At 40.3% G+C, this 22,135-nt stretch overlaps 1 protein-coding gene across 1 annotated transcript in view; it reads right to left on the bottom strand.

Moving 5' to 3' along the window:
• Positions 1-18,762: 18,762 nt before the first annotated feature.
• The window catches only part of SLC9A9 (solute carrier family 9 member A9), a 174,636-nt gene continuing 171,263 nt past the window's right edge, over positions 18,763-22,135 (bottom strand). Inside the window, exons 15-16 of the mRNA XM_062498885.1 lie at positions 19,490-19,595; positions 18,763-18,984 (exon numbers count right to left, since the gene is read on the bottom strand). Coding sequence (XP_062354869.1) covers positions 18,763-18,984; positions 19,490-19,595 — 328 coding nt within the window. The remainder of the gene's footprint in view (positions 18,985-19,489; positions 19,596-22,135) is intronic.

The following is a 22,135-nucleotide window of genomic DNA, read 5'->3' as shown; positions in this document are numbered from 1 at the left end:
CACTAACAATTGTCAATCTAATGTTGTGGGTATGTGCCCATCATTTGTGTGTGGGAAGGCCCAGAGACCCCAGTCAGGGGCTGAATCTTGTTAAACCAGGTCTTGTAAACACCAGAAACGCCCAGACAGCTTTTAAAATAAGTCATGTGCAATTTAAGTGTATTTCTGTACCACTGTAAGGAAGCTGTTAGGAAAGTCCCAGCAATATACTGCAGCTTAGAAAAAGAGGACATAGGTGGGGAGTGAAGAATAACTGTGAAACAGCAAAAATCCAATAAACAAAGCTCACAGTTTTAATTCTTAGTTATAGACAGGAAATAAAGGCATATAGGCAGAACAGAGAATGGTCCTTCCTGACCCTTCAGTGCAGATGAAGATTAAAACCAAATAAGACTTGGGATACTTAGGAGAAAGGGGTGCAGAATTAGAATTGATTATGCTGCTCCTGCGGTGAAAATAAAGGTAATCCTAAATTCTTAGTTTGTAACTTCTGTGGCTTAATAAGGTGCATATTGTTAATTTTATGATTTGGAATAATAAAAGGATTATTTTGTGTCCTATATGTGTTATCTGGCCCAAATGTGATGTCTGTTCTTGCGGTGTGGTTGTTCTGGTTTTGTGGTGTGTGTTTTTTGTTGCTGTTGTTGTTGTTTTTGTTTGTTTTTCCAAATGAATAGTGTAGGTAGAGTGCATTCAATCCCAATCTGGTTAGAGGGAGGGTTGTTAAATAGGTAGTGGTTTATTGAATACTATTTTTGCAGGCTGTGATAGCCTACCTTTATCATTTTAAGAGATTCTTGTTTTGCCCTTTCACTTAGTGCAAGGTCATAGAACAATTGATTTGGTATTTGGTACAATTTTCAGTTAAAGGGATGAAAGCCATGGGTGAGGAACTAAAATGGTTGTGGTGTTTTACTTATTCCTTCCATTCTTCTCCCTTCCCCCCAAATGATTACTTGCTGCATTTTCAAGGAAGATTAATAACCAGATTGTCAATCTGTCTACAGATTTCAGCTTGATCAAAGGCTCAGCTGGATCCAGTAGTTTTCTTCAGCAGGAGTTGAAGACAGAATAGGATTCTCCTGTTCTTATCCACACCCACCCTCCCTTTCCCCTCAGTACGAGAGCGGTAAATCCATATTACATGGTGTTATCAAAAAGTGTAATTCAACATTTGGGGTGTGTGCATGGTTATTCTTGATTATTTTTTTATTTTTAATCCCATATAAGGCTCTTATCTAACATTACAGCTTTTAAATTATGAAAAAGTGTGCTTTGACTGTTGTCTAAAGATAGAATTTTGATTTTATTAAAAAAACAAAACAGGAGCACACCACAAACTAATGCTCAACACACTGTCTGTGGCAAAGATGTATATTGTGATGTTAGATATTGATTTGACATAATCTCCCTCATAATGCAGCATCTCTTTCTCCACAGGGGATAGAGAGCCCCTGCTGTAGTTTGAAGGTTGCCAAAACTGGTGGGGATTTTTATGCAGTGTGGATGGGCAGTGGTTTGGCTTTTGGGTTGGAACAAAAGCAACAGCAGCTCAGTGCCAGCAGCTGTGTTTGACACTCCTGCCATGACAAAATCCCCCAGCAGCACAGCTGGGGTGGGTGAGCTGCCAGGCTGAGCCCCTCCAGCACTGCCCTCTGCACCGCCAGGGCTGGGGCTGGGCAGGAACGGCCCCACCCCAACCTGCCCTGGGCACCTGAACCACTGCAGGGGAGCTGTGCTGTCAGCGGCAGGCACACTGCAGAACAGCTGTGTGTGTGCCTGGGAATCACAGCACTCCACTGTGAAACACATGGTGACACATACTAGCTAGTGGTGATGATGGCTTATGTCCAGAACAGACCAGATTGGCTATAGGTTCCTATAGGAGACACTATTCTTGGTACTGGGGACAAAAATGAAATATAGACTGCAGAAATGTCTTTCCTTTTTCTTTATGAAGAGGAGTTTATGATTAGAGTAATCTGTCATAGACCAGATGCAAAAAGACAAACCAAATTCTGAGGTCAGGTATCAAAGACCATTTTAACTTTAAAGAAAACTGTAAGGAGCAAATTGTCCTTAATCCTAATTTCACAATGAAAACAGATAAACCTAATTAAAACGGAGAGAAATCTTATAAGCCTTTTGTCATTAATGATGATCAGACACTTAAGGCTCTCAGTAGCCCAACTCTTTCTGCACAGCCTCTCTAGGCAAGAGATTGCTGCTCCTGCCTTCTTAGGGGCCATTTTCTGTTAACGAGCCCTATTTAGAGAATGTGCAAAGAGTTAATTATATCCAGTACTTAATGAGTTCTTAGCTTCTGAGAATTTCTCTGGCTGAGGCTGAGAACTGTTGACATATTTCATAGACAAACAATTTGCTGTTATCTCTGCTGTGGTGAAAGACTGCAATTGCTTTACCTTTGTAGGTGCTGGTAGTAGAGCAGAGAGGTGGATCATAAGAATGGGAATTCCCTGAGAAAACTGCTATAAAAAAAACATGCTGTGTAAATTCCATAAACAGTTTCTTAATTTTAGTAGCCTTCCTCTTTCAAGCCACGCAGCTTCAGGAAAAGTAGTTGTGTATAATGAGCTCCCTGTGCTATGGTGCCATTTACAGAGGAAATATGGGGATGAGGTGGCAATTCCCCTAGATCTGGAAATAAAATAAAGATGCATGATTACTCCTTTACTTCATAATGGAAGTAGGCTTTGTGTTTTTAATGAAAGATAAGCTTGTTAGTATTGCACTTGAAGATGGGAAGGCTCAAGGTGTTTGTCATGCCTACCTAATTTTATCTCTAACGAGGATCTGTGTTTGAGTGCTATTGACTTTCATGCCTTAGAGCTGGGCATGTCCAGCACTGGACAGGAGGGAAATTTTGGTTGCTTTTTGCTGATGTAAGTCAGGGATAAAAATGCACAGCTGTGCTGACGTGGTTAGGGTGAAAGAGAGAAGAATGGACCCATAAGTTGTTGTTGTGGGGTTATTTTTTTCTAATAGGCATGTTGGCTACTGTGGTGGAAGTCTGCACATGTGAATGATAATGATAAATGAATCAGGAAATGAATGGAGAACAGCATGTTAGGAAATGGCAGTTAATATCAACTGAAAATAAAATGAGCTCTGTACATCACCTAACACAGCCAGGAATGAAAAGGACAGGAGAGCAATATCGTCAATATGGCTTCTTTCAAAATATTTAATTTTTTTTCATGGGCCTGAAAGCCTGAAAATTAGCTGGAGGCAGCATACTTTTGTCTAATCCCCAGGCACCTCCTCCTTTTCCAGTGTAACTAGGGGAACCTGGCATTAGTCATCGCTGCAGGTGATTGGGGAGCAGGAGGGATTTATGGCTGAGAAGTGAAGGGTTTAGAAGTCAGTCACAATTCATCTAATCACAGCCACTGAACTGACTTTAATTAGAGAGCATTTGGTGTGTTGTTGGCAAGCTTTCCATCTATCATAAACAAAGACACCAAACTAACAAAAATACTTGCCAGCCCCCTTACTTCCTACAAAAAAAAAACATTAAAAAGGCAAATGGCAAAGACATATCTGATAAGGAATTATTACTGGCAGGGGTGGGAGAGCATCTATTGATTTGCTTTGTGTAGCCACGTCTATAACTCAGATGGCTGTGTTAAGATGAAATAGCAGGTAGAGAGACGAGTTTTAGTGTTGGTAAAGAAGGAATCTACCTGTAATAATTATACACATGGGCAAAGAAACTTTTAAAGCAAATCCAAGTGAAGCTTGGTCCAAATTCAACTCTACTGTATTCTGCTGAGGGCAGTAGTGTTACACCAAGGATAGATTTGTCTTTTAGGCCTTCACAAAGGGGATGTTATTGAGGCTGTTTAAAAGAATTGACAATATAGTGGGTCTCGGGAGGGGGTATTCAGAGCAGTGAAAGCCCCGGCCTTTTTTTGCCAGGCAAGTACTGCAGACAGTGCAAAGGGCTCTGTGTTCCCCTCAGTGCCATAGCGAAGGATCTTTTTTTGTCAAAGGGAAAGGTAGTGATGAGAGAGAGAGAGATGGCAGCCTACCTGCCTATAGGAGTAGTCATTAATATGAGAGGAAATAATCAGCCCTTTGTCTGCAGAGGTGGAAACAGCCAGCAGCCTTGCTGAACAAATGAATCTGTTCAGTCAGGTTATGCACATCTCTGCTGGGGCAGGAAAAGGAAGCGGTTGCAAAGCAAGTGCAAAGCTCACATGGTAGTGCTATGCTGTGTTTTATTTATGGTTCATAGTGCTTTCAACTCTGGCTTCTTTGTCGACAGCTAAAGCGAAGCACTTCTAGACGTCCCCAGACAAACAGCCTTCCAAAAAATGATGTAAAATGATTCTGTTGATTCAGGCAGTGGTAATGTTTTTCCTGACTCAGTTCTATAGCACTGGGAGGCCAGGGGACATTATCTGTCATTTACCTCAGCACTAATAATGAGCTCTTGGTGAGTTCTGACAGAGAAAGCGCCTGTCCAATCTTTGAGAAAATGTAAGAGATGTATTCATGTGGAGAGTCAGCTGCTTCAGTAAAAAAAATTAGGTTGTTCTAAATGAAATTTCTGTCCATTGCTTTACACGAGTTTGTAAAGATGTAAGGGCTGAAAGTAGCATTTCTCTGCTTAAATTTTCGCTTTAAGAAGCAGAAGTGAAGAGAGAGGCTTTCCTTGGCTCATGCTCCAGTCTCTTTCTGAGCTGAAGTGAACCTGAATTTGGCCATTTAAAAACACAGGAAAAGTAAACTCATTTTCTGTGAGAACATTAAAATCTTCAAGTTTCTGAAGGGTGTAAATGCCAAGAAGAAGGAGACTTCATTTCCATAATGATGAGAAACATGCTGGGACCAACAGATTGAAATTAAAGGAATAAAAATTTAGGCTTTATATCATGAAATATTGTCTTTCAATAGCATCTATGTGCCACTGGCACATTCTGAGGAACAGAGAGACCATGCCAGCAACTGGCTCTTTTGAAAGTGGGAAAGCTGAAACACCGATTCCCCTGGTCCTGGCAGTAGCTGCTGATGGTATGGTGGTCTGAGACCAGCATGTTCAGTGAGACTGAGGTTATCATTTTGTTTGTGCCTCGTATGGAGTGCTGGCAGGTGTGGCAGAGATTTGGGTCACTGCCATGCTCTCCCGCAGGAGCGGTGCAGTGCTTTCTGAGCTATGGGCACGTGTAGGCATCCGTGGCTTCAGATCTAAGAAACAGTCTGAAGAGCTAGTTGTGAAGTAATTTATTTTCAAGATGTTAGATATTCAATATATAAGTATGTATTAAATATGTTTTATGTTCCCCTTTGGCACTGGAAAACTGAAGTACTTAGAGGAGATCAGGACACTTGCACCGGTGACCATGCGCACAGGCTTGTGGCAGAAACAAGGTGACACAGATGAAGGAAAGAGTAAAACCCAGAGCTGCAATAGGAGAATCAAACTGTAATTCCCAAACTTTTCAAACTTGAGGTACAGATCCTTTAGGCTTTGGCTTCTGGCTAGAGTCTGTCCACTTCCAGAACTGGTGGCACAAAGCTTGATCCTCTCAAAGTGTGACTGTTGTCTAGTGTGTAAAGTTTTTGCAAGAGAATTAAGAAGCAGCCTCTGATGCAATCTGCTCCCACCAGATGGGTCAGTTTTTATTTGTAGTGTTTAGCCTCAGCTCTCTGCTGCTCTGCCTGTAAACCCATCATAATTCTGTCCATCCGCACACGCATTCCCCAGCCCATCTGCAGCTTGTCATACAACAGGGGCAAAGCAACAGATTTTTGTTGGAGTAAATGAGACCCCCTCAGTTATCTAATGGTTGCTTATTTGCACAGAATTGCTTCCAGTGAACACAATTTGTTGCTTTGTTGAGGAAGACTAGGGGACTTCAAGTTGTCAGTTTCCTCATTAATATTTTGAGTGGGATGGGGATAGGAATAAATTAAAGAAGCCCCACAAAACCAAAACTACCACTCCCCCCTCTGAAGGCCTGGAAACAGAGCAGGAATGCATTATATGGCATGTCCTCTGCAATAATGCTTCAGCCAGCAAGAAAACATCAGTGAATAAACCCACTCTCAGAAATGTTCTCCTTTAACTGCTCTAACTAACAGCCCAGCTGGGTAACAGCAGTGCCTAAGTCCCCTGTCCTCCTACTCCTTGGAGCACTGACCTTGAGTTCATCTTCTGCTTCAGCAGAAAAGATGATTCCAAAGGCTCTCCCACAGCTTTGTCTCCCTGCACTGCAGCATGCCTGAGTTCAGCTGAGGGCAGGCACTGCCTTCCCCATGGCTGCGTTGCTTGGCAGCACTGGCAAAGGAGGCCAGACACATGCACAGTGACATGTGGCTGGCATGTCCTGATAAACTTTTTAAGCTACGTTCCCCAAAATATGGTGAAGAGGAGGCTCCATTTATGCATCTCATCTCCAGGTGCAAGGGAATGTGGTGCTTTAGGGTGAAAGGCAGACGGGATATTTTTGGTGTTATCCCCTTGAAGTTCAAAGATCAGTGAAGTTATTTGATATGTGCTTTCTGAGTTTTTAAATTTCTGGAGTCAAACTGGTCCCCTTCCTTCAAAAAAGCCCCTGTGTAATATAAAAATGCAAACCAGGTTCCTAGTCAAAAAGATATATTCTCTCAGAAAAACCAATTGGCAGTGCATTAATGAAATTGGCTCCACTGTTCAGATGTATGCACTGTTCCATTCTTCAGATTGCTGTAAACCTACTTTAGGTATTTGAATGCAAGACATAAAAAAGCAGCGCCACAGAAAGGGAAACATTTACAAGGAAATGGCCACTGTGCATGGCAGGCCCTTTTGTAACACAAGATTATTGCTTGCTCAGGATAAAGTCTTTTACACATAATGATAAACCTGAAGATGGGCTAATGCACAGATTAATATTTCAGCAGGCAGATCTGAAATTAAGATCACACGGGGTCCCCATAACCTTCTCCTCTGTTAAGGTGAACCACACCTGTTTTACTTACATCTGAGAACCAGGATGATTAGAATTCGGGTATGGCAGGGCTCTTGTGAAGGCTGCCAGCAGCACTGGAAGTGCAGGTGGGAGGCATGTGAAGCTGCCTGGTGTCCCAGCTCTGGGGCAGGGAGGTTTCCCAGGGCTGGGCAGGCAGGGCTGTGGTTCTGCTGCTCCTGCTCCAGCAGCCGGGGCTGGTGCAAGTCCTGTGCCTGGGGCTTGCTCTCCCCTGAGCCTTAGCATTGTTGGTGTGACCTCCTCTGAATTCCTCAAACTGAATAATGCTCCAGGTTTTAAAATGTCTTAATTGCACTAAATCATTTAAAAAGATGAGGGGGGAAAAAAAAAAAGCCAGGCAAAAAAAAAAAAAAAAGGAAACAGATGCTTCTCAGTTACTTTTGTGCACTCCGCTTCCTTTTGAGCAATAGCAAATTAGATTTTGTGGAGGAAAAAAATAGTGCTTTTCTGCTGTTTGGTTTGAAAAAGATTTTTTTAGCTTGTCTGAGAGAAACCTTGAAGAAAATTAAAGTGTTTTATTCTAAACATAGAAGTCTTGATTTGATACTCACAGAAGTGATTTTACTGGGGAAAGGATTAATATACTTTGTCTCTTCAGAAGTATTTTTCTTTATTCCCCAGAACTTTTCTAAAAAAAATACCAAACCAAAAAAACTCTTAAACTTCAACTTTGCAAACCCAGGGAACATGCCAAGCTCTTTGAAATACATAATTCCTATTGTATAGGTTTCCTTTTGACATAAAGATATGTGACACTTGAAAATATCTTTTTTCCCTGTAAGAGGATAAAACAAATGTTTGCCAAATGGATAGCTTATATAAATGACTTGTCATTTTATTTTTTAATAGAAATCTGTCAGCTATGTGCAGCTGGGTGTTTAATTCATAGTGAATAATTTATGCAAGAAATTTCTCTCATGTATTTGTAAATGGGAGTTAAGCCTAAAATTAAGATTATGTTAAAAAAAGAATTTGACAGATGCTTTTGCTTGTGATCATATTAATAGACAGTTGTCCTTCCTTTAACTAGTGTGAGTTTCCTGGCTTTGTCATCATGTTCCCATTTAAACCTCTGGGGGTTTTGAGGGCTTGTCATGGAAAGAGATTATTGCTGTGGGATGGAGCTTGTTTGGGTGAAACCGACAGGGAGCCAGGAAAGAGAGGAAGTGAGCTGGTTTGAGAGTGCTGGAGTTCATGTGATAAATGACATTCTTGACTATGCTGTCACTGGCTGGAGCAGAGAGATACTTCTCCTTTCTTATCTGGGAGGCCCTGTGCATGTCCTGCATCTCCAGAGGGGCTGTGGGCTGTAGTAGTTGGGCTGGAAGCCGCCTAAAAATACTGTTAGCTGAGGTTCAAAGAGATGTGTTGGTGCTTTTATGATGGTTAATCCTAGGAGGGAGAGAAATTTCTTCTATGTGAAATATTTCTTCCCCTTCTGTACTAGAATAAAAGCCTGAAATTTCTTATGAGGACATTAACCATTATTGTTTCATAACTGAATTATTTTAAGATTTGCTTGTGAATTTGGGTGTAGTGTACGGGCAAATAACATCACTCTATATTAAGTTTTAATGCATAAAATTAATAATTAATTTTATTAATTTTAACAAAAACAATCAAAATTATTAATATTAGACTTCTGTTCCATGGAACCTTTAATGAAATTAGCACAGTACTGTACAGCCTTTGATTTTGGTGCAAAGGTGCTTTTCTGTTGCAAAACATCTGAGTGGTATTTTTGGCCAGTCCTATGGTAAGTGCCCTGCCAAAACGAGAGATAATTTCATTATGCCTGGGTCACTCTGAATTCCATAACCTGTGGACAGCGCTGCAGCGCAACAGCAAAGGTATGATTGTCCAAGAAAAAAATATAGAAAATGAACCATCAATGAATGCTGAGGCCGGGGTTCTCTGTCCTGTCAGCTCTTGCACTGACTTTGCCAGTTCTGTGCACAGTTGAGACAGGAAAGAATGTTCTTCATAGAGTGGGACAAAAGAGGACATGACAGATTCTGAGGGCAGGAGGGTTTATGGCTACCTGCAGGGGGCTGTTGCTTGCTGACCCTCCCCTTCCTACACACACTGCATTTTTCACCGGTCTTGAGGCAGATCTGGCCCTTCTAAAGATGACAGGCAGGAGAAGCAGACCTGTGAAGGACAGTTTGCCATCTTCAGGGAAGCATCAGCGTAACACTGAGACAGCAGACACTGAGGATAAGGGCTGGGAATGAGGGATTTTTTTCTGCAGCCTTCAGGGGTGGTGGCTTCTTGTCAAACCAGTTTACCTGGGAGTTAAGTGTGGAAATGTGAGTCCTTGCAGGAGGACAGTGTATTTCTGGTCTGCCTGGAATGGCTGCTGTCCGTGCAGGTGTGGCAGGCTCCTGCTTCCTTGGCAGCTTGTGGAGCAGGTCATCCTTTGTGGGGTCCTTCACAGAAGTCTGCTTAGGGGAGCTCCAATGCCTTGTCCCCAGCAGTTAGGCAATTGGTACCTGTAATGTCTGGAAAACTGGGGCAGAGTTTGCTGAGGCATCATATGTCAAGTCGGTGGAAATGGGTTGAAAACCCAGGGATAAGGGCTGGAAGTTGTACTTCAAGGAAAGTAGATATTAATGGATTTTCTTCAGTGTACTGTGGTTTGAAGGTGCTTAAAAATGTTATAGCTGTAACTTGCTAATTATTCAGTGATTTTAATTTCTAGGTAATAAAAATCTCTGTAAGAACTGTGTGATGATGGGTGATGTATTAGTGAAGTTGACCTGTTTAATTGGAAAATCTTTTAAGTCATCTTAGTTTCAAAGAGTTTGGGTCTCTACTTCATAGTATGAGGATGCATGATGGTAAATTCATATAAACAACAGAATTCTTTCAGTGTGGCAAAAAGTAAAAGCATTAGAGCTTCAATCCTCAATTTATGCCTGAAGAAGAAGCCTCAGAAATGTTAGGAATTATTTTCCCCACATGCAGTATATGCCTGTATAAACTGCAGAGCTCATGTGTGTTTGTAGCTGTTTGTGAAATGTATTTTCTTCATGTTTTTAGGATCTGGAATAACAGATGGTGAAATCTCTTCTAAATAAACTGAGTCCCAAACAGAGCTCTCTACATGCGTAAGTCCTGGATGTTAAAACCACAAAGAATGCAGGAACTTCAGGCACTGGTTAATGCTAACAAACTCTTCTCTAGCCTTGCACTGTTGTGTCCTGAAGTGATACCTTTTTGTACAGAAATTTCACAAAAACTCACTGTCAGTAAGGCTGTCCTGAGCACGAGGCTAAATCATACAGAAGGCACATGCAAGAGCAGCCAAGGGAAAATGAACTGCAACACACTGGGCTTTCACACAGATTGTTGCTCTACTGAGATTTCAGGCAGACTGTTCCACACCACCTTGGCTGGGAGGCTGAACAAAAGATGAGGTCATCATTCCTCAGGCTTAGCCTGGTCCACCCCAGGTAGCTTTCAGAAAGAAAAAGGAAATAAAAAAAATCCCAAACCAAATCCAGCACCAATGGCCTGAAGGGGGTCAGTCCTGTTTCAATTGCTAATTTATTCCTTACACAGAAGCTGAGTCACCCTGTGATAAAATCAGTTTCATTCCTGGAATAGAGAGCTTATTGTGCCAATTGAAATAATGTGTGTTTTATGCTGTATTTTTTTGTCTTGGAGGCTCTGCTGGGAGCAGTGTGTGTTCTGGCACTTCTTTGGGCTAATTTCAGTGTGACTTTAGGGCTCTAATAGGTTTCACTGTGAGTTCTTGACTATTCATCACTTGCAAAAATTAGATTATTTAATAAGAAGCCCATAAATTTTAGGAGCTTGAGTTTGAACTCTTTCAAGAATTGTGCCTCAGTTTAACATGAAGCAAATATTTGGACATCCTTGGGCTTGTAAAAAATGAATTTAGTAGTGAAGATGTATGGGGTTTGTTATATGCTGCTCCAACCTTTCCTCGATTGTGTTTCCATAAGAAATGAAGGGGGAAGTGGCCAAGGGGAGGCTGTACTCTGTAAACAGCATCTGTGTCTTCCCTGCTCCAGTCCTCAGGGCTGGAGAAGTGTCATTTCATGGACTGCTTGCTGGCTCAGGTCACTCAGGTTAGTTAGGCAGATTCAGGGATACTGAAGTAACTTTTTAAGTAATCAGAAGACACTGACTGGTTTAGAAATAATCTGGCAAGTCCTAAATGCAGAATTTTTTTTCTGTGGTGGCTTTCCTTGCTTCCATTGCATGCTGCGTTGAGCATTTTTTTTAATAACAAAAGCACCTAGGGAAAGTCTGAGGTGGATCAGATAATACTCATGAATGATACAACCATTTCTAAATCTTTGGAGGAGCCACATTTAGTAAATGATGAGCTCTGGCTATTTTTAAGGGTACCAATGTATCTTTGTTTTTCTCTAATAGACCTCATTAACCACTCTAAATAGTTTCAGCTCTCTGTGGAATAAACCAGCTCTCCTCAGACCTGATTAAGTTGGGAGATAAACCAAGCTTATAAGTTATTATTACTCCATGCAAATGCATTCAAACTTTGATTTTGACTGTATATTTATAGTACAGACTAAATGTGTCACTACGTGTTTATTGAGGGTATTGCATGAGCAGAAAGGAATATTACAAATTACTTTTATAGTTGTATGTACAGAAGGTGGAGAGTTCTGTAAAATAGCCATAAGAGTTCTATTCCTTGTGAAGTTCAGCGGGAATGCCTTTGGTTACAAACATATGCCAATAGTGCTCCTTAGGTGTATGTGGGTTTTTTGTTTTTTTTTTTTTAGGGGAAAGTTAAGTTTTGGCAGCTGTGGTTTACAGTTACCTTCCCAGAGCACCTGAACTACACTAAGAACTGGGAAATCTGCATCCAGGTACCTGACTTTTTACTGAAATTCTCTTCTAGTGCTTGAAAATTTCATTTCAGGGATAGACCGTTGCAGTTTTTCTGTGAACCAAGTCAGTGTGAAACCCTGTCAGATGACAGATGACGGCGTACGGGGAAGCTCGTGCAGAAGGGGAAGATGCTTATTCTGAGCCAAATATAGGGAGTTTGAGGGTTCCTAACAGGTGTCCATTACTGGTGTTTAGGCATGCAAATATCAGGGGCTTGGTGGTTGTAGTAGACAGATTCTTGCAGTAAATAAAACAGTTAAGAAATAGAACAGTGTTGGTTTGTTTTTTTTTTTTTCATGGGCCTGATGGTTCATTCAGCAGAAACTGGAGTACTTGTCTCAAGTGTCCACTTCACATTAGCTTTCATCAGAAAAGGTGCTCCAGTCACTTCTCTAATCAGCAGTGGCAGCAGTACTCTCTGAGTACCAGCAGAAAAACGTGCCTGGACCATGAAAGAGCAAGAGAGCAGCCACACGTTCCCTGCTCTGCCAGCTGGAAACATCTGCTTGGTTTGCTGCAGTTAAATGTAAGCTCTCCCATGCTGAGGGAGCTGTCTCTCCTGGAGCTGCCCCAGGCTGTGGGGATATGTGCAAAGGGTGAAGAGAGAAGGTTTGGATTTAGGGTGTGTTGGTGCTCTTCTGTGTGCTGACCCCTCCCTGGAGCAGTGCCATCCTGTGCGCCCGAGCTTTGAGCTTCAGAGGGGACATTTCCCATCCTCACAGAGATAAAACCATGCAGACAGAGCGCTCAAGTGATGTTGCTGCCTGGCACTGAAAACTTCATCATTCACTGAGAATGGTTCTGCAACTTTGCTTAAGGGTTTTTCCTCCTCCTGGTTCCTCTAATTAAAAATACATGAGCTCTTGCTCTTAGCATCTATAGTGATAGAGAAGTGCTGAAGGATATTGCCAAGTGTTTGACCCCCTGATTTTGAGCACCATCACCACTTGGGGTAGAAGTTATATAGTGCGGGCAATCTTGCATCATAGTAATATCTTTTTGAAGAACTATTTAAAATTGTGCTGGGTGTGGATACCATGCAGAGGGAGAAGAGGACTTCACAATTTTTTAGCTCAGGGAATGGGAAAAGTAAAGTTTTCATCTTAAAGGTAAACCAGAGGAGGTGTAAGAGACAATAGGGTGAAGAAAATGAATAGCTGGTGAAGGAGGGAAGAGATGAAATAAGAGGACTGAAGAATTTGTATCTTCAGTCATTTTTCCACCCATCTGCAAATATAAGGCTTGTGTTGCTTTCATTGCTTTCCAACAGTGCTGTTGGAAGATTAGTCTTTCAGCTTTGGTCCTTTTTCCTGCGTTTCTTTAAATTTGGTCAATTTTCAGCTGGTAGCTGTTCCTGCCTTTAAGTCTGTAACCTGCCTAAGGTTTGCAATATAGTCGTGTCAGGGCTATCTATGGCTCAGTAAAGTTTTTAGGAGTGTTCTTTGAAATAGTCCTTAGTCTCTCACACTGTTTAATTTGGGTTTTAGCCTGCAGTTGCTATGGATATCTTTCTGTTCTTTTTCAATTTGAATCTCCTTGGCACTGATTCTTTCCACCCTTGCTCCCCTTTTCCTTCCTTCATCATTCACTTATTTGTGTAGTTTTCTCTTTTATATTTTCATTTCCAGTCAGGCATGCCTTCTAAAGTTACTTTACCTCTGGAATAAGAAATCTCATTATGCTTAGGGATATTATCCTGTTTTCAAGTCACTTATATATAACTTGTCCTAGACTTGCACAATGTCTAATACCATGGCACAAGATAATTTTTTTCAGTGTTTAGCTTGTTGGGTGTAAGGCTCCATCCAGTCTCAAGTCCTTATTCAATAAGGTACCTGTACTTTTTCTGTGTCCATCTGCTCTTGCTGTAGCATACCAGAAGCAGATAGCCTTGTGGTAAACAGTGATGTAGAGCAGTAGCTGGAAAACACTCCTGGGTATTCTCTACTGCTTCCTACACCAGAATTTCAAGCTCTGCTGGGTCCTCAGAAGGATGATGTTAATTTGATGTGCTCAGATTTGGGAGCCTCTGAGACCCGAAGCAATATTTGTTCTTCCATACCTCCGATACGATTTTTTTGTAGGGTAATAATGTTGACCAGCAACACTGAATTAGTTGGGGAAAACGTAGCTTCTGCTCTGGCATGGGTGGGGAAAAAAGAGGTTTATTTGTAAGCAGAATCATTCCTGTTGCAGGTTGGGCAGCCCTCACTGTCTCCCTGGTGTGTGGAGGGAAGACTGCCCAGGGCCAGGGGGGGCTGGTGTGGGAGGAAGCCAGTGTGGTTGTTTACAGTGGAAAAGCTGGAAGGATTATAATTCCAGTTTCCTCATTGGAAACACAAAGCCTGTGGGGTTTTTCTGTGGAATTCCATGGAAGTAAGAGATGGTCTTCTGGTAGCTTTTCTAGCACTTCAGCTGTAGTGGGCCCATGCTGGTGGTGCCAAGGAGCAGAGCCAAGGCTGGAGATGGACACCTGACCCACCTTGGGGTAACTACAGGAAAATCCCCTTTTCACAGAGGAAAGATAAACCTGGGCCATAGATGGGCACCATGGGGCTGTCTGGCATTGTTTTGGTTTTTGAAGAATTATTCTGCATTTTTAAACAAATGCCAGGATCTTCAGTAGGCAGTTTTAAGATTTGAAGTGTGATTTGCACCACAAGGCTGTTGAAGGAGATATTCACTTGGTTGATGCCCATCACTGCACCAGGCTGTCTTATTCTTTTAATCACTTGAAAGGCATGAATAAAGACAGATAATTACTATATTTCAGACTTTTATTTTTTCTGTTCAGAAACTTGCATTCTACAATGGGATCATGATGTAAAAACGTATAGGTTACTAAGAGCAAAATCCCCAAAACACCAGTAAACCATTATTCAAGGAAACACGTTTTTGTCTAACTCTCCTGAACAGTAATATCTACCACAAAAACTAATTGCTGAGCCCAAGGAAGGATGGGGTTTCATGATCTGAAAATGGATAGATATTGGGACCAAGGCTGTGGGATAAATTAATTATTAGAAAATTTGGGTCAACTGGAGAATTTTCAAGTTCTGAAAGACAGCTTCTAAAATAAAATTTTGATGAGTCGTGTACAGTTCACTAAGAAGAACTCATGTCTTTTGGGATTATATTGCCAGAGATGAGCTTCCTTGTATTAAGTTATTTAATATGCTCAGAACTGGTTTCCTTTAAGATGTCAATAAAGGTTATTTTTCCCTTTGCTAGAAGGAAGTAGGAGTAAAACAATTTTGTCCTTAGAGGTATAGAATCACAAAATATGCTGAGTTGCAAGTAGTATTTTCCAATCTCTGCAGTGGCTTTCAGGGTATTGTCTTGGGTCTCTGAAGTTTATAATTAATATTTGTATCCTCAGAATTCTCAATCTCTGTGAAAACAAAGAATTATGAAAGCACACGTGTAATGCTCATGTGCACCTACAATACAGATCTGAATATTGATGCATATATGTTGTACCCAAATGTACACAGCATTCAGGGTGTTACAGGGCTCACATTTCTTGATGGCTGATAGCAAAATGCAGAGGAAGAAAGGAACCAGACCAGCTCAGCAAGGCACTTGAACAAGCTGCTAGGTAAAAAAGGTGTGAACTGCTGTCAAGGCAATTGGTTTCCTGGCTGAAGTTGTACACATCGGTTTGGAGATAGCCCTTATGTCATTACTATTGAAAAGTTTAAGCTTTTTGCACAGCAAAATAAGTGTTTGCTTTGAATGACCCCTGTTTTCAGTGAGGTTACCAAATACTGCACTTCTTGCTGAAAGTTATCAAAATGATCTGCTCTTTTCAGTGCAGTCTTTTTAGGCTGGCTCTGCTGTATAGCCAGGATTTGTTCCACTGCTTTCAAACTTAACAAAATGCTCTTCATAGCTGTGTATAAAATGTCAGTTATTACTTTTGGAACTTGAAAGTTTTATCAGTATACCAGATTTCCACCTCGCACCACATTTTGGCCTTCATTGTTAATATGTAGTCACTACATTTTTGACAATATATATTATATTTTGTTTTCCAAGCGGTGTTTTATTAGATTAAGTCAGATAGAAGGAATAACTTCACATTTATCATGAGTGACTTGCACATTCAGTCAAACACTGTGTGATATTGAGTAGTTTAAACCTCCAGTGCATAAACTGTAAATTAACATTAAAGACCTCTCTTAACATTCATTATTCTGTTTAAACAGTCATGCAGAATTACTAGTTGACAGTAATTTTTTTTCTTGAATACAAATGTCATTTGTTCTAATGTTGTTGTAACTCTCTTGAGCTGTCACAAAGAGTGTCTTAAAATAGGGAAATGGTGAGTGTAATGGATAATTGAGACTCTTATTGCCATTAGCAGAAGCTTCAGGTTTGCTTGCAGCTCATATTGCTAATTTTCCTAAAAGCCAGTGATGCTTTGGTTGCTGAGTGTGATCCCAGATGATAAATACCTTTCCTGCTGGAGCCACTGATTCTGATACCTGATCCTGCTGGAGCCTCTTTGGTAATCTTAGCATAAAAATCAGACATGTGAAGTACAATTTGCCTGTCATAAGGGATGACATTCTTTACCAAGTTGCCCTTTAAGGCATAAGGGTAGAACAGTGTGAAAAGAATTTGTTGCAGACTTTTTTTATAAACAGAAAATTTCGGACCCCACAGCTCTCCATTCATCACTGTGCAAATGTGACAAATCTGAACATAGGCACAGTAAATAAGTAAGCCCCTGTAAAGTATGCTGCAGGATGCATTTCAGGGTAGACTCTAAGAGCAAAACTATTGAACAGATTGTCATCTCCAGTTCTTGTTGCAGTTATGAAAAACAGCTTTGTGTCTTCATTATGCTACAGCACCTTACGGATTTCCAGTATAATAAGGACTGTAATGCAGGCTTCCCAAGAAACTTAGCCTGGTGACATGGCCTCAAAAATTCCAAAGACTGAAACCAGAAACTGGCTGCTTAAGTCAGGATGGTGTTAGCACCTACCCTAAGAGCTTCTTGCTGTGTTGCTACATCTTCATCTCCCTCCAGTAACTCTGCTTGCTTCTCCTTCCTCTGTTCTCTGCCTCCCAGTACTTGGCCACAAAATCTTCCCTCCTTACCCATTCTCCATCCCTTCTTGCAAGCTGCTGCACATCTTTTCCTAGCCCATGCAGCTAAACAAAGCAAAGCACAGAGCTGGAAATTCAATAGTTCTTCTAAGAACTTGTTATTATGCCTGAATATTATTTGTTTTAAGCCACATGGGGATTAAGGCCCTTTGAAGATCCTCGATTAGAGTTTAGGACAAAATAAAATTCCAGCTTAAGTTTCTGTTTTTTTGTAACAACACATACAACTCCATAGTGTTCAAATTTATGCTTAAAATGACTGTTCTAGAGTCACATATAACCAGAAATTAATTACATTGGAAATGAATGACTGAAACTTGATTATATTTGTATTTTAAGTTTTATTTGTGGTGAAATTAAGACCTATTCATCTTTAGGACTATTAATAGAGACACTTCTATTTTTATTTGTTCTAGCTCACAAATTTCTTCTTGTCCATTGTCTTTGTATACTAAGAATGATCTTCCTTAAAAACTCCTGACATTTTAACTTTGTTAGTAGGAACATCATCATGCATAGTGAGTTGAAACCTCTGCTGTGAGGAAAGGCACGTGCTCTAAAAACAGAAGCCTGGCTCTATCCCTGGTGTTGCACTGCTTAGCTGCTGTGTGCCAAAGCTGATCTCTACTGATGCTTGACAGTATATGGCAGTCAGCTGTAAGTATGGCTGAGCAGTTGTTTATGCATTTACTGTGTTTATGCAGAGCAATGAACACTGATACCTCTCTTGTTGGCTTTTTTCCTTTGGTATCTAACCACCACAGTCCTCGTTTCTAGTGTAACATTGAGTGCCCAGCATAAATAGAGAGACAGACAAATTTATCCTTGGAGCATCTGAAGATACAATTGTTCTTCAGAAATATTTGATTCTAAACAACTCTTCTTAAATGGGGGGAAAAAATGAACCATTTGAGTTCTTAAATCAAAGTATATGCTTGGAATGATTTTTCAAAACAAGAAAACTTTGGCCCCGTTTAAGCTTTGCGTGTTGCCAAGCTGTAACAACAAAAGCCTTGTGGAATAACTGCTGCTTTTAAACAGTGGTTATGCTCTTTGGTGCTGCCGTGAAGGGTGTTTGTTACTGATTTCACACACCTCGATGTCTCCTACTATCAGTGTTCAGGTTGTGGCAGCCTAGTGAAACCCTCTGTGGACCAGGCTATAAGGTGCATTTAGAAAGCAAATATTTGGCTGAATGTCAGGAAAAGTCTACACTGTGAGCATGAAGGAACTTTATTTATCAAGACTGAGGTTCTGCAATGCATGTTTTAAGCATTTTCAGATTGCATACTTCCTGGACAAGGAATCTTCTGCTTCTTCCTTATAAATGTTATAGCTACTGAGTAGTTATGTGTGAATCCTGTCAGGACCAGCTGTAGGAAAGAGCTGTCAGCATGAAAGTTAGGAAGTTATTTCTCTCCATTTCAACTTACTGAAGACTCTAAACAATATTCAAAGGCATGTGTACATGTGAGGGGCACAGTACATTCAAGTGCTGAGACAAAACATTAATGGATTTTCAGTGGGCTGGTACTGCCCTATGTTTTTATGCTAAAAACTGCTGCACTTACAAAACCTGCATATGGTTGTAGATATATGGATATGATAGCAAACTCCTTTCTTGGGATAAGCAGGCATTTAGTTGCTGAAATCTAAATTTTCTTTGATTTTTGTGCTTAGTGCATTTTTTCTGACCTCCTGTTCACTTAACAGGATCTTTTGTTTCTTTTAGTCTTTCTTGTGATTAACATTGCACTGTTCATGCCAGTGAATTCTTCTGGGGTTGACCTGCAGTATGTTGAAGCTGGAGTTTGTATCCTCCTAATCCTAGGTCCCCTTCCTGAATATCTTCCTTGCCTGTAGCCTGGATGGAGCCTGTGCTGTCCTGTGTTGGCACTGGAATGTGAGCAGACGATTCACAGTTTTCAGTCAACTCATCATTATTGATGATATAAACTGTGTCATCATCCTTCAGTTGATCCTGTATTCAAACAAAGAAAGAGATCTGTGGAAGAGAGAATCTTGAGGGAGAATTTTGTTAAAGCTTAGATGAACAATACCTCTGATGCAATTTCACTTTCATTTTATTTCATTACTTGCTTATTTTCTCAGGTGTTTATTTACCATCTTGCTGATTAAAGCCAATAGTTGCTTACCATGTTCTGCTCTCAAGTAGTGTTGAAAAACATAACGTATCCTTCAGATGTTTTAGATAATTTCAATGCTTAAATATTGCTGATGGGTAGCCAATACTTTCAGCATGTGGATGACGTATTTAGAATATATCACTCACATTTAAAGCTCACAGTATTTAGTGGCCATTTGTGAAAATGTACCTTGTTGTCTTCTTCACAACTGAAGAAATAGTATAATTCTTAGCATTAAAAGTAAAAAGCTTTAGAAAAGGGACTGTACTGAAGTGTTCAATCTAAAGTGGCAGGTTTTGGCTAACACCTTGAACACAGTTAACCAAGCTGGGTACTTACCCCATATGCACTGGGGCTGGTCAGAAGCCTGGCCACAGGGTTGCACCATTCAGGTAAGGTCGATGTGAGAGGTGGCCCAGAGTGGGTTAAGAGAGGCTTTAGATATCTGTGAGGTTTGTTAAAGGATATTTGCAATACAGATACTGGTGGCAACATGCTGCTCCATTATACTAAGGAGTTTTGTTTTAAAGCAGAAGGAAATCATGGAACTAAATAGAAATACAGAAAATAGTCTCTTTAACCCCCCCCTCCCCTGCAATAACTGCATGCATTCACCTATTATTAGTCTTTATCTAATGTTTTTCACTAGCAGGAAAAAAACAACCACTTAAGAACTCCCCCAAAACCCAAACCATTTCATGCTCAAAACCTATCTTGAATGGTTCAGAATGGCTGAAGGGAATGTCAGGGGATACATAAGGCAGGAGGAGCTGAAACACCTGAATTGTATACTAGGTTGTCTCCTGATCAAATTGCATAAGAAATCACACTTAGAGCAAGACATAGAAAAGAAACAGGACACTCTGAAATGCCATTCTGTCAGCTAATTGACATAAGAACAACAGCAAACATTTTCTTAAACACATATATTTAGCCTTTTGGAAAATCAATGCATTTCTTCAACAAAGTGTATTTCATCAAATATTAAATTCCTTTATCACTGGGAGTGTTTGTCAGTTGTTATCTGTAATACTTCATCTTCAGCATTCAATGAATTTTTTTCCACTTCATATGTCAACTCTTCTTTGTATAAAATTATGTAAGTTAGGAACAGGCCTTATGCTGTTGTCTCATACCTGTCTTTCCAATCTGTTCATCCAGAAGTGCTTTATTGAGAGAAAATAAAAACCTCCTCATCTTGAGCAATTCCATCATCTGTGTATCTGCCCATAACAGCTCTCCCATGAGTTCAAGTTGACTTATCTTCTCTGCCACTTTTACCCACAAAGTAATTTTTAGTGTTTTTAGGGAAGTAGATCTGCCAGCTCTTTTTGCTGCTTGGGAAAATTTACTTTATTGATTTGTCATCCCACTTTCTTTCCCCTGTTCCTTTCTTTTGCTTTCTTGCTTGTGCCATCTTCCCCAATCTTCCTCCCTGCCTCCTTAAACAAGAAAGGAACAAATGCAACAGTAGTGATTCAGGTTCTGCAGCAATATTGCAGGAATACTGAGGAAGGAACACTGAGTCCTGGGCCTATCCATACCCAGGACCTCCTTTTCTTTCCTTTTCCATTTCTTTCATTGTTGGCTGTTTATGGTATCACTTCTTTACACACAAAGTACAAATTCTTTATCCTGAAGAAATGTGAAATATGCTTCTGATCCCAGTTAAAAATTGAAAGGCTAAATAACTTGCTGTGTCCTAAGTGCTAGACATGGAATTTGTTCTGTAGTGGTGTTTGTATGTGTACGTGTTGTATTTATTTCTAAAAGTTAAGCTGCATCTGTTGGAAGATTGGGTGATTTCTTCATGTAAGGTCATACACTGAGTTTCTGTAAAAAATTGAGTCTGCTTCAGAAAAGGTGTTGAGATCTTTATATAAATTCTTATCAGAACCATGATCAAGGTAAGAATCTCAAGAGATCTAATTGTGTAGGGAAAGTTTAGATTTGTCTCATTTCTGTTAGAGTAAAATCAAGCCAAACAATCTTTTCTATCTATTCCTGATTTTATCTGAAACCTCCAAACTGCCAGGCTGTTAAGAGCTATTATTAAAAAGGAAAGTATGAAAGCCATTAATTAGAGTTGCTCTGTTTTCAGCACTTCAGAAAAACCTAATTAAAAGGCCAAAAATGGAAATACAACCCTAATTCTAGGTTTTTAATCTTTGGAAATATTTGCTTTGTTATTACAAACAACTTGAATTGTTTGAACTGAGTTGTCAGACTGAGTGTGAAAAATAAAGGTTTGTAAGGGAGGTTGCATTTGATTATACTGAGTTCTGTCTGCTCTGTTCTTTCATTCTCTTCCGGAATAAGTAATTGAAGATGAGTATGATTCTACCTTTCTTAATCCAGTGATGCTTGAGCTAGGCCTTACTTGTAAGCAGCCTTATGATTTCCTAATGAGCTTTTATCCCACTCTGTAAAAACGAGTCCTGTTTTTGCCCATGCTTGCACAGAGCCTTGACCACACAGAGTCCCAGGGGCTGTGTGCTGAAGCACACAATCTACCCAGCCACCACAGTAATCTTCAGTCCCTTGAGCTACGATTTTAGCTTAAACTTTTGTCTGGTGTGTTTAACTGGCTGGCATTTATATATGTGGAAATTCTGAAGTTGAGTGATTACTCCATTTTGCAACAGGTTCTCTAAATGCCCTTCATTTTGCATTTGCTCTGACACATTCATTGTGTGTTATCTGTGCTTCTGCTCTGAAGCCTCTCGAGATGCAGTTTAAAGTGAATGCAATTTTCTTGTGGTTGTTGTGTTGATTCTGTAATAAATTATTTATCTTTGTTCCTTACTTAACTAGTTATTATTCAGCCCACTCAAGGAACTTAAATTGCACTGGCCTATTTTTCATTGTTTTAATAACCTATGCCATAAATATTTCCTCTTTATAGTTGACACAGTTGCTTTATAGTATTACAGACATAATCACATCATTTAGGGTAGCATAAAAGAGGAAGAAAAATCCATGTGC

The sequence above is a fragment of the Cinclus cinclus genome, chromosome 10, assembly GCF_963662255.1.
Source record: "Cinclus cinclus chromosome 10, bCinCin1.1, whole genome shotgun sequence".
NCBI lineage: Eukaryota > Metazoa > Chordata > Aves > Passeriformes > Cinclidae > Cinclus > Cinclus cinclus.
This window is presented reverse-complemented; position numbering and strand designations above follow the sequence as displayed.